Here is a 13,858-nt window from a genome sequence, read left to right as displayed (position 1 = left end):
GCTGTTGCTACTTCGTTTTTGTTGCATTTTAGTTTCTTGAATTGAACACTAGATGGGTTTGAAGATGTTGACGTTCGACATAAACAAACGTTTGAAATTCTTATAGCAATAGACTTTTTATCTAGCTTTCTAATAATATAACGCGTGTGCTGTTGCGTCCTTGAACTCGTCCCGAAAACAAGTTTTTGTTGGGTCTCCAGCTAGGACCAATAGCCTGTACATCGCTGACGCTTTGCCTTTGTTTGTCCCCGCGTACCAAATGTTACGATTAGTATCTTTTGCTGGCAAATAATTTTTTCTCACAAAACCTTTCATCATGGCAGAAAAGGGTATATGAATTGAAAGTGTTTTTACCACATGTTACAACTCTAAGATTATTTTTTAAACAATAGCTCCTGACAGCAAAATTGTGAAGTGCACCCTCAATTATGATGACCATATTCCTAACATATCTTTAAACCAATACCTTTTCCGTGAGATGAGTAAATGGAAATCTAAGGTTGCAATGGTATGTAACATAACTTTTTTTTTTACTCTTTCAAACTGAAATATTGTCAGTTGACATCTTAGGTTAACATCAGCACCATGGAAGAGCTTACATATGGACAATTGATCCATGATGTGAACCATTTGGCAGCAGGTCTTCAAGCTTCTCAGGGCTTGAAATATGGACAATGTGTTGCATTGGTTTTACCTAATTGCATGGAATTTGTTGTTACACTGCTAGCTGTGAGCCAGTTGGGGACAGTTGCTTCATTTGTTAATCCAGTCTATACTTTTCGTCAGTATTAGTTTTTCAATTTATACCAAGTCTGCAGCACATCAAAATCTTTGTTTTTTCTTTATCCTTATAAGGAGAACTGGAGCATGTGGCTAGTATAAACAATGCAGACCTCTGGATATGCACACCAGAATTTGTTCCATTGCTCTCCAAACTTGGCAAAGCCGGGTATAGTACTAGAGCTGTCGTCATCGACTGTTCGAACACTAAAGCTTCGCAATGGCACATGATTCTTAAGTCTGGCCGGTCCTTGGCCGTTGACGCTCCAAATCTTAACGTCTTTGAAGATCTTACTACTATGCCATTCTCCAGCGGGACTACGGGCTTACCCAAGGGAGTGATGCTCACTCATCGCAACGTCGTCACCGCATTGTGTCAATTCAAGTAAGGCCCAGAGTAATAAAGATATAATAGAATACTAATCTCAAACCTGTCGTTTACCCTACAGAGCTTGGTCTCCATACACTGAAAAAGACATCAATCTTGGTTTGTTGCCCATGTTCCATCAGTATGGCTGTATGATGGTCCTCACAACCCTGGCTGTTGGAGCCAAGGCTGTGATTCTCCCCAAATTCAACTTCCCCGACATGTTGCATGCCATTCAAAAATATAAGGTTCTCAAGGAATTTGAACTATATTTATAGGCGTATTAACTTAGTTTATTTTCCTATTGGCAGGTAACAATGATACCGCTAGTGCCTCCTATAGCTGTTCTCCTAGCCAAACATCCGGCCGCAAACAATTTCGATCTTTCTTCCGTAAGAGCAATTGTTAGCTCGGCGGCACCTTTAAGCTTGGAAATTATAAAAACGATTATTAGCAAGTATAAATGGGACGTCCTTCAAGGCTACGGTATGACTGAGTGTACCCTAGCCACACACTTTATGCCACCCGGTCAGCGTAAATACGGAAGCGTCGGTATGATCATGCCGTTTTATGAATCAAAGGTAGGGCGATCCGTTTATTTAAATACGTGTAGTTGTTATTCTCATTGCACTTATTTTAAATATTTAGATCGTTGATCAAAATACCGGACAAGATCTAGGTGCCCAGCAAGTGGGCGAAATCTACGTTCGTGGTTCCATGGTGATGAAAGGATATCGTGGTAATCCGGGAGCTACGGCCGCTATGATCGACGAACAAAACTGGCTCCACACTGGAGACATTGGTTACTATGATGAAGATGGTTTCTTCTATGTGGTTGACCGGCTCAAGGAACTGATCAAGTACAAAGGCATGCAAGTTGCTCCCTCAGAGCTAGAACATTTGCTATTAACACACCCAGAAGTGACTGATGCTGCCGTCATCGGCATGCCCGACGAATTAGCCGGCGAGCTTCCAAGAGCGTTCGTCGTCAAACGGTCAGGTTCTACCGTTACCGCAGTAGATCTTATTCGTTTCATTGAAGGTAAATTAATTAAATTAGCGAAATCAAAAAGAATTAAAACTTGAAGTTTCAACTTTTGAACGTAGATCAAGTTGCTTCGTACAAAACACTTCGGGGAGGTGTCGTTTTTATTGACGCCATTCCGAAACTATTAAGTGGAAAGATCCTACGCCGAGAGCTAAAAACGCTCTCTTCCAAATTGTAACACGCAACCTGTGAACCTAAAAAATCTCGGTGTTCTATTAACGCTGCATCATATTGTGATGGCGGCGACGCAATTTGCTTTTTATCAGGCCATCATATCTAGATATTTTATTTTTCCCTTGTTGAATAGAATAGTTTAACCAAATAAAGAAGGTCAAACTTCCATAAGATTATAACATACGTTGTCTGCGGATCCAAATTTTTCTTTTTATAGACTAGGGCTCATCTACACACCATACCAATAAATGTTTCAGGCTTCTTCACGAAACAGTAACAAGTATTTTTCCCAATTCACACTATAGCTAGAGCTTGCTGCTGAGCTTCAGTTCACGACGAAGAATTTTTCCCGTGGCAGTTTTGGGGATGCTCTTGATAAAGACAACTCCACCACGCAGCCGCTTGTGTGGACTCACTTTATCTAATAAGAGATTCAATATATTGAAGAAAACGGACTGGTTATCTGAAAATTACAAGATTACTAACCAGCCACATATTTGGCGACGTCATCTTCAGTCAAGGTAGAACCAGGAAGCTTGACGACATAGGCACGAGGTAGTTCACCTGCGGCTTCGTCTGGAACGGGTGCAACGGCCGCTTCCATAATCTCAGGATGATTCAGCAGGATCTGTTCGAGCTCGGTTGGGGACACTTGCAAACCCTTGTATTTGATGAGTTCTTTCATACGGTCGGTGATGAAAAAGAAGCCATCTTCGTCGTAATAGCCAATATCCCCAGTGTGTAGCCATCCCTGAGAGTCGATAGTGTGTCGGGTAGCCTCTTCGTCACCTATGTAGCCCTTCATAATTAAAGGCCCTCGAACGCAAATTTCGCCTTCTTCGTTAGGCCCTAAAGCCCTGTTAGTATCAGGATCCACTACAATGGACTCGCAGAAAGGCATTACAGTGCCGATACTTCCATCACGGGAAGAGCCAATAAAGTTGCTATGCGTTCGCAGGGTAGATTCCGTCATTCCGTAACCTAAACAAATTTACAAATGGTTTTTGCATGAAAGGCAATCAATCACGTAAAAGAGATGAAACCTTGAAATACGAAACATCCAAATTTTTCCACCAATCCAGCTTGAATTTCTTTGCTGAGAGCAGCCGCCCCGGAGAAAAGCAATCGAAGAGAAGACAAATCATAATGTTGCTCGACTGGTTGCTTGACCAGTTGAGTAGCGATGGCAGGAACAACAGACATGATTGAAATCTGCGTTTTCAATGAGTATTTTATTCGACAGAATCCTAGTGAAAAAATAATAAATAAATAAAAATACTCAGTACCCTATATTCTTGAATGGCCTCCAACATGTTCTTGAAAGTAAAATGAGGCACCAGAATAAATTGCAATCCTCTGACCATGTTATCAAAAATGCTGCTAATGCCAAAAGTATGATAGAGAGGCAGCATAACAGTATTAAGGTCTTCGTGATTCTTGGGGATATTTTTCGTGAGCTCCCTGCAATACGTAAGAAAACAAATTGTTATAATAAAACAAAATAAAAATAAGAATTATTTAAGTGTTCAACTATTTGTCGTTGTGCTTGAAACTAACACATTTTGTCTCCGAGCTGCAATGTAGTTGGCATGTGTCAGGGATACTCCTTTGGGGACTCCAGTAGTTCCGCTTGAAAACAGGATAAGCGCTGTATCTTCTTTGGAATTGATGGTAGGTCGTCGAACAGGTTTGCCCTGTCCAAATGCTAACAAACCAGCCCAAGTTGATGGATGATCCGCTTTGTTCGTCAAAACAATTAAGGGCGGCCTTTGCGCGGCGTTTGGAAAGAGTTCATGAAACTTCGTTGAAAATTCTTCTGTCCCAATCCACACTTTAGGATTTGTAAGTTTAATTGCATGTTTCAGCTCACCTTAGAACAAAAAGAAATGAAAAAGAGGACATATCTAGCATCTTGATTTAAGTTACTTATTGTTTGACTGGGATTAATGAGTGTAGCAGCAGCACCACAATAGTTAACACCCAAAACTGCAACAGGGTACTCCAAGCAGCTAGGAAGAACAATGGCAATATTTTCTTTGGGCTGGACACCAAACTTTATTTGTAATCCAGCTGCTAGTGCCTTGGTTTGATTGACAATTTGTGAGAATGTAAGGTTCTGCTTAGTCTCTGAGTTGGTCTGAAACAATTGAATGAATAATGATAATTCTAAATCAGATTCCAAAAGTGAAAATGTTCCCCTACAGAAGAGATATCATCACCAAATTTTTCAATCTCATTAAGAATGTACTCTGCTAGAGATATGTCTTCAGGAATAACATTGTCATATTCTCCTGGATAGGTCAATATTCTGGAAGCTGCTTCATAATATAGTAACACTCAGTTTCATAAATTTATTTGATATGTAAAAAGAACGTAAAGTTTACTGACCAGTTTGATGCACAGTCATGTTGTGGATAACACAATTGCCACAGCCAATGTGATAAACCTTCTGAAACACTCACAGTATTTGATAGTATAACTGCAAAAACAATATCAACCATGAAGAACCTATCAGAAAAGACAACTGATCCTGTATGTCTTGATAAAAAAAAAAAAAAAGGACTTTGAGCTTTTTGCTCCCTTACACTTGGTTCCTTTCAAGTGTGTTATGGTGTCTTTCTATAACTTCACCTTTTCTCTTATATTAGTGCGATTTTAGAGATTTGGATGTTTAGTTTTCAAAGTTACATAGCATATATGATATACATGGTTTTCCCACTCACCTAATCGGATAGTATGTCAAGAGATACACGCTAGCACCGCATGGCAGCTAGTGCAAACGCACCGACTACTATAATAAAATGCACGCCTGAAGCAATGTTATTATCTTCTGTGTATATTTATGACGATACGTCAAGTCTGTCTGTTCTGTTGTCAAATTAAGCGGTGGTGATATAGACAAGTACACTGTTGAAGGCCACGCCACCTGTTGTCGAAGAAGACAGAGCACTCGTAGCGACTAAATCAGCTATGCAACTGAAAGTCTGAAAGGCTTCCGAACAACATAATTAATCGCACGGTATTAAGTGGCACGGCAATGGTATAAGGTGAATGATTGTCTCATAATTTAAAACTGTTTTGCTGTTACCTACAGTACAGTACATGCTAACGATTTTTTGTTTCGTGTTGAAATGTACCATGAAACAGCCCACGGACGGAAGATTGCAACTTGTATTTTGGGAGATGGAAGTTGAAGTAGGTGAAGAATTGTTGACTTGTGCGACCGACGACGTGCTTAAGTATTCAAAATACGCAAGAACGCAAAAAGTGATGAAATATAGCAACAAGAGACGAGCAAAATGTAAACAACGTTATCTCATCCTCTCGGGCATCTTTCGGGTCGCTCTTAATTTTTTTTCTAATCGACGCAAAGAGTATCATAATGCTTGTCATGCTAAAACCGGATCTGTTTTCGTTTTCACATACCATACAAGCACAGACAATTGAACATGCTAGCTGGTCTGTTAAATCCGAAAACTGGCTCTCATCCAGGGCACAAAAACCTGATTTCGGAAACTTCAGTGATCGTCTTGATTTGACCAATCTGCGTTAAACAGCACATATCATTGCCAGAACCATAAAAACTAAATGCCCAAGTCTGTGTGAAGAATTCGTAAATCGTAACGTGGCGTGTACGATGTTTGCATGTGTTCCGGTTTTGAAGTTCAGAATAACAGCGAATGTTGCAACACAAGAAGAAGAAGAATCGTCCAAACTGTTCGTTGCGTTACAGTTTGTGTTAGTTACTGAGTGCACGTGAGTTGAGCAGAAGATTCTTAACTCGATAAACCCTGAAGCCCTGCCCAACTGGCTGACGAATTATAGAACGCATGTTTCAGAATCAGTCTTCGTCTATCTGCTGAGTTTGAATGTCCATGGCACACGTTAGCAAATGTTTACCAGCAAACGTCGCTTAGTAGAGAATTCTTTTACAATGAACAAATAGTCATGCACATTTAAACTCTTCGCTCACTAAACATTTCATTCGTTTCACACTTCAGACTTCAGTGCAACCATGTTGTGGAAAGGAATCTCAACTATTTCCCAGGTAAATGGTGTAAATTGTATTTATTTAACACTAGGTAGCTGCTGTCCTACCATGTAATGTTTCTATTACAGTTTTCTGTTGTGCTGTTTTGGTTAGCAACCATAACTAACGGGAAATCGAGTAACGCGATAGTTGGAAGCGAAACGAGACAAAACCTGTTTTATCGTCCTTTTCTAGACGATTCAAAAATATCTCGTTACGCTAAATGGAAATTCCTTTGGCCTAGGAAGCTAGTTCTCTCAACAAATAAAACTGTTATTCCCGAGCGATCAGCAGCAAAGGATGAAGACGTCTCATCGCTAATATTAGGTAGATTTCAGCTTATTAAAAAAAAAAAAAAAAAATGAGGTGAACGTAAGTCGTTTCATCAAGGACATTAATTGACAGGACCCTCTTCAGCAACATCACTAGAGGAAATACCAAAAACTAAGGAAGATGGCGCTAAACAAAGTGAATTCTCTTCATCTACAAATTTGGTGGGCGGGGGAGGGCTTCAGCTTTTCGGAATTACCGAATCCTTCGTGAACCCAGGATCCCTGATTTCCGCATCTATTGAAAGCGGATTACAGAAACTGTCGGAGCTGGCAGATTCGTTTGGTAATAAAACATCTCCATCCGTGACGAGCGGGGCGCCGGCACAGTTCTTCGGCATTGCCAATTCGGCTGGGAATCCAGAAACATTACAAGAATTATCCCAAGATTTCTCTTCTAAACCGTTTTCAAATATCCCTGCCATCCAAAATGGAACAGTTGCACAGTTTTTTGGTATTGCAAATATATACGTTGGAGATGCAAGCTCGCAAGCCCAGTCATTCTTATCAGAATGTCCTATATGCCCCGTACCAACTGTCGGATGTCCAGCCCCTGCAGCACATGATATTGTAACTCTTAGCGTAGCAGGTAACGATCAAGCATTTTTTTCTAATTCAGACTGTACTTGTGGCTTATTCTTCGTTAATTTTACATTTTTCTTTTACATTATCTTCTTATTAGCATGCGAGTCTATTGCCCCACTGGGGACGTGCTCAGCGTCTTCCGTGGCACCGACTGGCACACTTTTCGTCTTATATCCAGTTGCCTCTAGTAGTCCTAGAAAATTTGTCACAAATCATTTTCGAAGAAAAAAGAAAAAGAAGCGTTTTCCCGCTGCGAAGGTCAGCACTGCAATCATTAGAATAGTCGGCTCAACTCCTGAGACAAAAATCACAGTGACGTGTCCTAATATTCCTCCCGGTATTACTGTCACAACGGTTAGTCTTTTCAAGTTTTATAGACAGAATCAAAGAACATGCTGCAATATTTCTGTTCCAAATTACAGCAAAGTGGATCCGTATCGCCATACAAATCTAGAGAAAATACAGGACACGTCCAACTTGAAGTGTCTGGTAGTGCATCACCAACGGACGTTGCCGTCGCTTGTGTATGGAAGTCCGTTTCGTAGAAAAAAAAAAATTAAATAAAAAACAGTTCTGTATTGATTGAAAAAAAAAAAAAAAAAGCTAGCAAGCCAAATAAAACTGACTATGAGAAATAACATGCATTTTTTTATTTTCAAAATACACAATGTTTTACAATTTCTGTGTTAGAAAGAGCTGATTTAAAAAAAAAACTCTTGATAAGCACAAGTTATGAGGTCAAATCACAGGTTATTATTCAAAGCAATCTGCGCCTGCAATTTTTTGCCCCACAGTAGCAAAACAACTTTTTGCCAGGCACACTGTCGATCTGATAGCCGTAATCCCAGGTCAACTCGGTACCGGCACGAATGAATTCCTGTGCGAAAAATCCTACCCAAGGAAAACGCAAGTCTTGTGTGTCGATGAAAATGTTTTGTACAAAAATATTCGGCTCGCAAGAATGCTGGAAAGTAAAACCCATTTTTAAACTGATGGATTCAAGTAATTAAAAAGGAAGTTTTTTGCTCCTTACATTAAAATATCTACCAATGTTCCCAATGTTCCTTGCATCGATAACAAAACATTTTTCCATCGGACCGTATAAAGTACGGGTAAAGTTTTTCTGACCATCTTCTTGGCCGTCATCGTCAACGTCAATCGGTTTGACTGGAGTACGAGACAACAATTTCGACATTTTACTGAGGCGCCCTCTTTTCCCTCCTCTTTTGGCACTTGGGTAGTTTTTCGACCCGGAAGCGTCGGAAGATTCATCCCAGTCGTCATCTATAACGAAAAAAAGCAAATGAAATACAATAATTTCAAATTGCAAATTGCAATTAAATAAAAAAAAATTGCAATAATACACACAGGAAAGGTCAGAAATGCAAAGAAAGAATAATAAAGCAATAAGAAATCGCACCACTAGTGGATGATTGAGATTCAGAACTCTGCTGATCACTTTGAAAACATTCACTTTCGTAGCCATCTTTTTGATTTTCGATTAGTTCGATGAAATTCAAATCGGCCAAATATTCGTCGCCAAATTGTGTTCCGTCGTCGTTTGCATCTTGATCAGTTAGTAGTTCTCCTACGTAAACGCAGATAAATTGACCGTTTGGAATGTCATCTAAACAGCGAATACCCCAACCGCACTTGACAGTCCGGAAAAGCTAAACGATAATGAGTAAGATAATTTTAACAGTAATTTGATGTTATGTTAAACTCAAAGAAAATACTTGTAGACGCAAATGTAAAGGCCTTTGTGCCACGCGGTTAAGACATGTCTTGCGGCACAAACAGCGAGAATTGCATTCATAGACACCCGTCACCAAATTTTGCGTCAAACGGCGGTATTCATATCCGGCATTAGGATTGATCTTTCCACCAGGGCCTCTAGCAGTTGCCTGTTGAATTAATTTTGATTTACAAAGTATTCAAGAAACGTCAGCACTTGATAGTTTTCGAAGTTACATTTATAGTGAGTTGCCAACATTGGCATTTTTCTTTGTCTTGACAGTCATCCGTGCAATCGCAACAGATGAGAAAGTTGGGATCTAAATTCATTTTAACTCCTTTTCGGGGAATACGTTCAGTGCAGTAATCAACGTAAAGTGGATTTTGACGGTCGACCGAATTGACACAGGATACCCGAACATTTTCCTTACCATAACTTATGTCTAGATAAAACAGAAATACATAAAAATACATAACAGGCCATTGAATGACAAATTTGAAAAGCCTATGGTACCTTTGATTTGGCAGTAGATAATATCTGGCTTGAATTCTTTGAAGCATTGGACGAAACTATCAAAGCAAAACAGGTCGATACCCAGTTCGCTTCCTGTTATCCGAAGAAATCGATGTACTTCCCCGAGATTTCTCATGCGACGTCCACAAGGGGCGCGGTAAAATACAATTACGGAGCGTTCGCCATGTCGCTGTTTAGCCAATTCTCGTGCCCAACCCCATCGCATAGGAATCGAAAACGGATTGACATCTAAATACATAGAAAACTTGGCCTTTAACGATTGCTTTAGAAAAAAAAAATAATAATAATAACATTTTCGGAGGAAAAATTGTGAAGTAAAATTTTAAAAATGAATATACAGTACTTTTGTTCTCTCCATCCACGTACAAATATTCTTTCACACAGTAAGTATCACACTGATGTGGCTCGAAATAAATTTGTTGATAAAAAGGATTCAATTGACGATTGAGACGCCCATAGTTGTCTACATCTGGTTCTCTCGTTCGACGATGCGCTGATGCAACAGGAGGCGATTTAAAAACTTTGGAAGTGCTTTTCCGGGCTACGGCTCGAATTGGATTCTAAATAAATAAATAAATAAATAAATAAATCAAGGAAATACTTCTCGCAACCTTTTTAGGACCATTCAAATTTTACCTCTTTGGATGCAGATGGCAGTTGAGGGGCTAACAAAGGTGGGGATAAAGGTTTGGACGAGTCATCCACTTGTTCACCAGTATACTCCACATAGGGGGCATTTTTCTTCTGATGAACAAGTACCATGTTATGGGTAGGTCTCGTGGGTCTCGTGGTTCCTTGCTTTTTCCTTGCTTCTTCTTTGGCAAGCAGGTCGTAGAGATGGCGGAAACGAGTTGATCCTCGATAAATCCATTCAAAACGTTTTTCAGAAGGAAAGTAAATTTTTGCCAGAGAGCCATCCACCGCATCTACACGTCCACGAAACCAATATCCGTTCAATTCCGTTTTGATAGTCTGTCCGCGTTGTAACTTCACCATGGCGCGCTCTGGGTATCCTTTCAGATAAGTCGAAACGAAAGCACGAGATTTCGAATAGATATCGTGCCAAACCTCTCGCGAGCTGTGACATACCATCATAATCTGATAAATTTATTGTTAAAAACAAAAATAAAACAAAAATCAGTAAAGGCGAAACGGATTCAGATAGCACAACCAGACTTTGGATGTAGATTTTTACCTGTTCATGTAGGCAATACTGTGCATATCCTTGATCGAAAAACACAAGATATCGCTCTTGAGTTAAGGATTTGGCCTCTTCGGCTATTATGCCAGCGTAATAAGCTAAAGGTTCCAACATCTCATATTTTTCTCCAACGTATTGAGCTATAATCCGGGCCCCAACAGCGAACTGGACAGGACTTGGCTCAGCATATGCCAAGTATTTTGAAGGGAAGGTGCGCGATGGTTTATCAGCCGCATTTTCAAAACGGACTTCGTAAGGCATTTCCGTATTTTCTTTGATCTGACAACGAATGATGGAAAAACGCGGAGGTAAAAGCATGAAACGGAAAACATCCTAATGTATATTAATTATGGTTTTTTACCTTTACTACAGTTCCCTTGACCCAGGGTTTCAAAAGAGATGTTTTCATTGCATATACTATTTGAAGAACTTGAATTGGCTTATGAATGAATTCTCCAACAGGAGGTAATTCTCTTGCTTTTCTGCAAGTTGATCCTGTTTCTAAGAAAGCAGAAGAGATCAAAGTGGTACTGTGTTTTGACACTTTTCCTTCTTCATCTATATCAACAGAATCCACATAGCAAATTATGGGTTCATAGGGTTGAAACAGTTCTTTCCTCAGGGCACAGATGTTATTCTCAAGAACTGAGATGGACATGTCAAGCTTGGCCATTTCTTCTTTAGCAACAGCACATTTATCCCCTACAAATGAGTATTACAACAAAAATATGTGGCTTTCCATCAGATCATTGAAACAAACTTAATTATATCATTGTTACTCAAATGGATGGATGCATCCTGCAGCTGTTTACTAAATTGATATTTCTCCATTACAGATTCAACAAATCGTTCAACATCCTCGGTTAATTCCACTTCTTCTTGGCATTGTTCCAGCTCTTCATCAGATTCAGCATTACCATCATCAGCATCAAGATCAACAATTTCAATTTCATTCTTTGGTTTCTTAGGTCCAGATACGACACTTTTGTGTTCAGAAAGTAAATTTACTAAAATTTTTTGATGGTTTTCTGCTTCTTCAAAACACTTTAGGCAAATCCTTCTTAATTTACTAGTTTCTAGACTAAAATAGGCACACACAAAATAAGGCGCCACTTGAAGATTATCTCTTTTCACATTGCAGGCAGAACAAACCTTCAATCGTACTCCACTTTTTCCAGAATTTTGTTCCCCTCTCTCTACTTCCATTTTTTCTTGGATTTCTTCAATGAATACGGGCACACATACAAATAAAAAAACCGGAAAAATAAAACAAATAAAAAATTTGCAAAAACTTAGAATTCGAAATTTTTGAAAGAAAACAGTCTGCTACGATACACTTGTGAACTACGCCATCTACAATAACCCTGCAGCAGATGCTGAGTTGCGCATTCTCGCCGCAATCATGCCTATCAGTGTAGAGTCAGGTAGAGTTACGTATTCAAAACATTAGCTTTGTGACAATACTGATAGATGGCATCTCAAGTAGCTGAGATTCTCAGCTTGGATCAGTAATTTCTAGTCGAAATTCGAAAGAGACTCATGCCTTGATTAGTTAAAAACGTGTTTTTTGTAAGTAAATAGTGTATATTGTGAAGAATTGTGGAAAAAATGACTGAAAATTTCAAACTATCGTCCCATTCAAACAACCTTGGCGTTTTGGAAAAGGCGAGATATATTGAAAAACTCAAACTAGTTCAGTGTGACTGCCCATCAGGGTGCCCGCTCATAACATGTCTCGCTTTTCCATGACTTTTTCAAGAGTTCCAGACTGAAAAAAAAGAAATTCCCTGACTTTGGCTCGCGCAAAATATCACAAAAAAATTAAGTGACTAGCCATTTCTGTATTGCATTTTTAAAACAAACTGAATACTTTTCATCTGACTGTCAATAGCCCCAACACCCATGTTGCTCAACTGCCAACTTGATTTGGTTTTGACTTTTTTACACAAAATACAATTGAACTGCAAATTACTTTGCCCCTTTTCTAGACATTTTCGATACTTATCAACCTTTAGCCAATCCTCGTTAAAAAAAAGTATCGTTCTTACGTGTCATTCCATTACTTAGCGATATAGAATAATTAAAAAATAAAACGTTAGACTACTAAATAAACATGTTTTCAATAATGGTTTACTTACATCACTCCTGGGATTGAAAAGAACAAACAAACTAGGAAAGCACGTGAGAAAATTCAAAAGTTCTAGTCTTTTCGTCTGCTATTGGCTGCCAGGAGTAATTACAACTAAACAGCAACTACCCTAGCGGTGGGTAAAGAAATCTATTCATTAAAAAAATTCAGACTTTTCTGGCCGCGTAAAAATTCCATGATTTTTGCCTAATTTTAGCAAAATTTCTGACTTTTCAATGATTCCCTGACTACTTTTGAATTCCATGATTTTTCCATGATTTCCCTGATTTATTCCAGAAGAACGGGAACCCTGCTGCCCAAATATCATCCCAGAAAACTTGTGAAAATATGGTTCAGCTCTTGCAGGTTTCATTCCACCAACCAACAAAGAAGAAATATTCATGCATTTGATCGTGAAGCATAGTCCGTTAACCCTTGAACAGTATCGTGCCTTTAAAAACCTCGAGGCAGAAAAGTATTTGAAAAGACAATAGGTGAAATGTTACGCTGAATTACCATTACCAAACGGTTTTATAGTCGTAAAGGCGAAAGTGACGCATTCGCAATCAACCAAAGATCCCCCTCTTCTTCCTTGGTCGGCACTTTCTCGCAATAATGGACATGCTTCCACAAATAAGTATTGCTGATCTGGGCACTACTTCTTTACCAGTTTTCACTGCAGCACCGGAAATATTTAATCGGCCAACTCCCTCGAAAGCTGTGGTGACTACCCCGAATATAGCTGCTGTATTGATTCTGGCAACCACGTGTCCGTCAGTTTCCACTGCTATTTCGGCAACTCTTTGTCAGCCAGCCCCTTCTGTAGTTTTAGCTGAATTGCCAATGATATCTGGTAGTTCTGTTCCGGCACCGACTCAATCGCCAGTATCAGCTATTGTTCCAGCAATAACGACGCGGCCAGCTTCCTTTGTAACAATCACTACACT

General features: G+C 39.4%; 4 protein-coding genes across 12 annotated transcripts; 2 read left to right on the top strand and 2 right to left on the bottom strand.

Moving 5' to 3' along the window:
* Positions 1–52: 52 nt before the first annotated feature.
* On the top strand, positions 53–2,535 carry LOC116929702 (4-coumarate--CoA ligase 1). The gene is made up of 8 exons (XM_045177925.1): positions 53–329; positions 393–508; positions 571–781; positions 856–1,165; positions 1,230–1,395; positions 1,459–1,728; positions 1,796–2,189; positions 2,255–2,535. The coding sequence occupies exons 1-8, from the start codon at positions 317–319 to the stop codon at positions 2,371–2,373; spliced, it is 1,599 nt and encodes a 532-aa protein (XP_045033860.1). The 5' UTR covers positions 53–316; the 3' UTR covers positions 2,374–2,535.
* Positions 2,466–5,236, bottom strand: LOC116929703 (4-coumarate--CoA ligase 1). Of its 6 annotated transcripts, none has more exons than XM_032937030.2 (9): positions 5,093–5,236; positions 4,758–4,877; positions 4,572–4,687; positions 4,296–4,506; positions 3,927–4,239; positions 3,656–3,830; positions 3,413–3,581; positions 2,856–3,350; positions 2,466–2,790 (listed from the first exon to the last, which is right to left on the bottom strand). In XM_032937030.2, exons 2-9 carry the CDS (start codon positions 4,774–4,776, stop codon positions 2,675–2,677), a joined length of 1,614 nt encoding a protein of 537 aa, XP_032792921.2. In that variant the 5' UTR covers positions 4,777–4,877; positions 5,093–5,236; the 3' UTR covers positions 2,466–2,674. The 6 variants fall into 6 exon arrangements, with proteins under 6 accessions (XP_032792921.2, XP_032792924.2, XP_032792922.2 ...); XM_032937033.2 differs by having other exon boundaries at positions 4,572–4,684; XM_032937031.2 differs by having other exon boundaries at positions 4,758–4,848; positions 5,093–5,234.
* Positions 5,237–5,276: 40 nt separating this feature from the next.
* LOC116929718 lies at positions 5,277–7,991 on the top strand. The gene is made up of 6 exons (XM_032937053.2): positions 5,277–5,416; positions 5,517–6,417; positions 6,489–6,726; positions 6,805–7,317; positions 7,411–7,667; positions 7,736–7,991. The coding sequence occupies exons 2-6, from the start codon at positions 6,385–6,387 to the stop codon at positions 7,856–7,858; spliced, it is 1,164 nt and encodes a 387-aa protein (XP_032792944.2). The 5' UTR covers positions 5,277–5,416; positions 5,517–6,384; the 3' UTR covers positions 7,859–7,991.
* On the bottom strand, positions 7,949–13,092 carry LOC116929683 (histone-lysine N-methyltransferase SETDB1). 4 transcript variants are annotated; one of them, XM_045177922.1, is made up of 12 exons: positions 12,922–13,092; positions 11,563–12,003; positions 11,145–11,485; positions 10,778–11,062; positions 10,219–10,680; positions 9,926–10,142; positions 9,562–9,810; positions 9,285–9,490; positions 9,050–9,217; positions 8,734–8,983; positions 8,347–8,597; positions 7,949–8,277 (listed from the first exon to the last, which is right to left on the bottom strand). In XM_045177922.1, the coding sequence occupies exons 2-12, from the start codon at positions 11,987–11,989 to the stop codon at positions 8,071–8,073; spliced, it is 3,063 nt and encodes a 1,020-aa protein (XP_045033857.1). In that variant the 5' UTR covers positions 11,990–12,003; positions 12,922–13,092; the 3' UTR covers positions 7,949–8,070. The 4 variants fall into 4 exon arrangements, with proteins under 4 accessions (XP_045033857.1, XP_032792890.2, XP_045033858.1 ...); XM_032936999.2 differs by lacking the exon at positions 12,922–13,092 and having other exon boundaries at positions 8,734–8,901; positions 8,956–8,983; positions 11,563–12,114; XM_045177923.1 differs by lacking the exon at positions 12,922–13,092 and having other exon boundaries at positions 11,563–11,864; positions 11,936–12,063.
* Positions 13,093–13,858: the final 766 nt, after the last annotated feature.

Source organism: Daphnia magna, linkage group LG8 (genome assembly GCF_020631705.1).
Source record: "Daphnia magna isolate NIES linkage group LG8, ASM2063170v1.1, whole genome shotgun sequence".
Taxonomy (NCBI): domain Eukaryota; kingdom Metazoa; phylum Arthropoda; class Branchiopoda; order Diplostraca; family Daphniidae; genus Daphnia; species Daphnia magna.
This window is presented reverse-complemented; position numbering and strand designations above follow the sequence as displayed.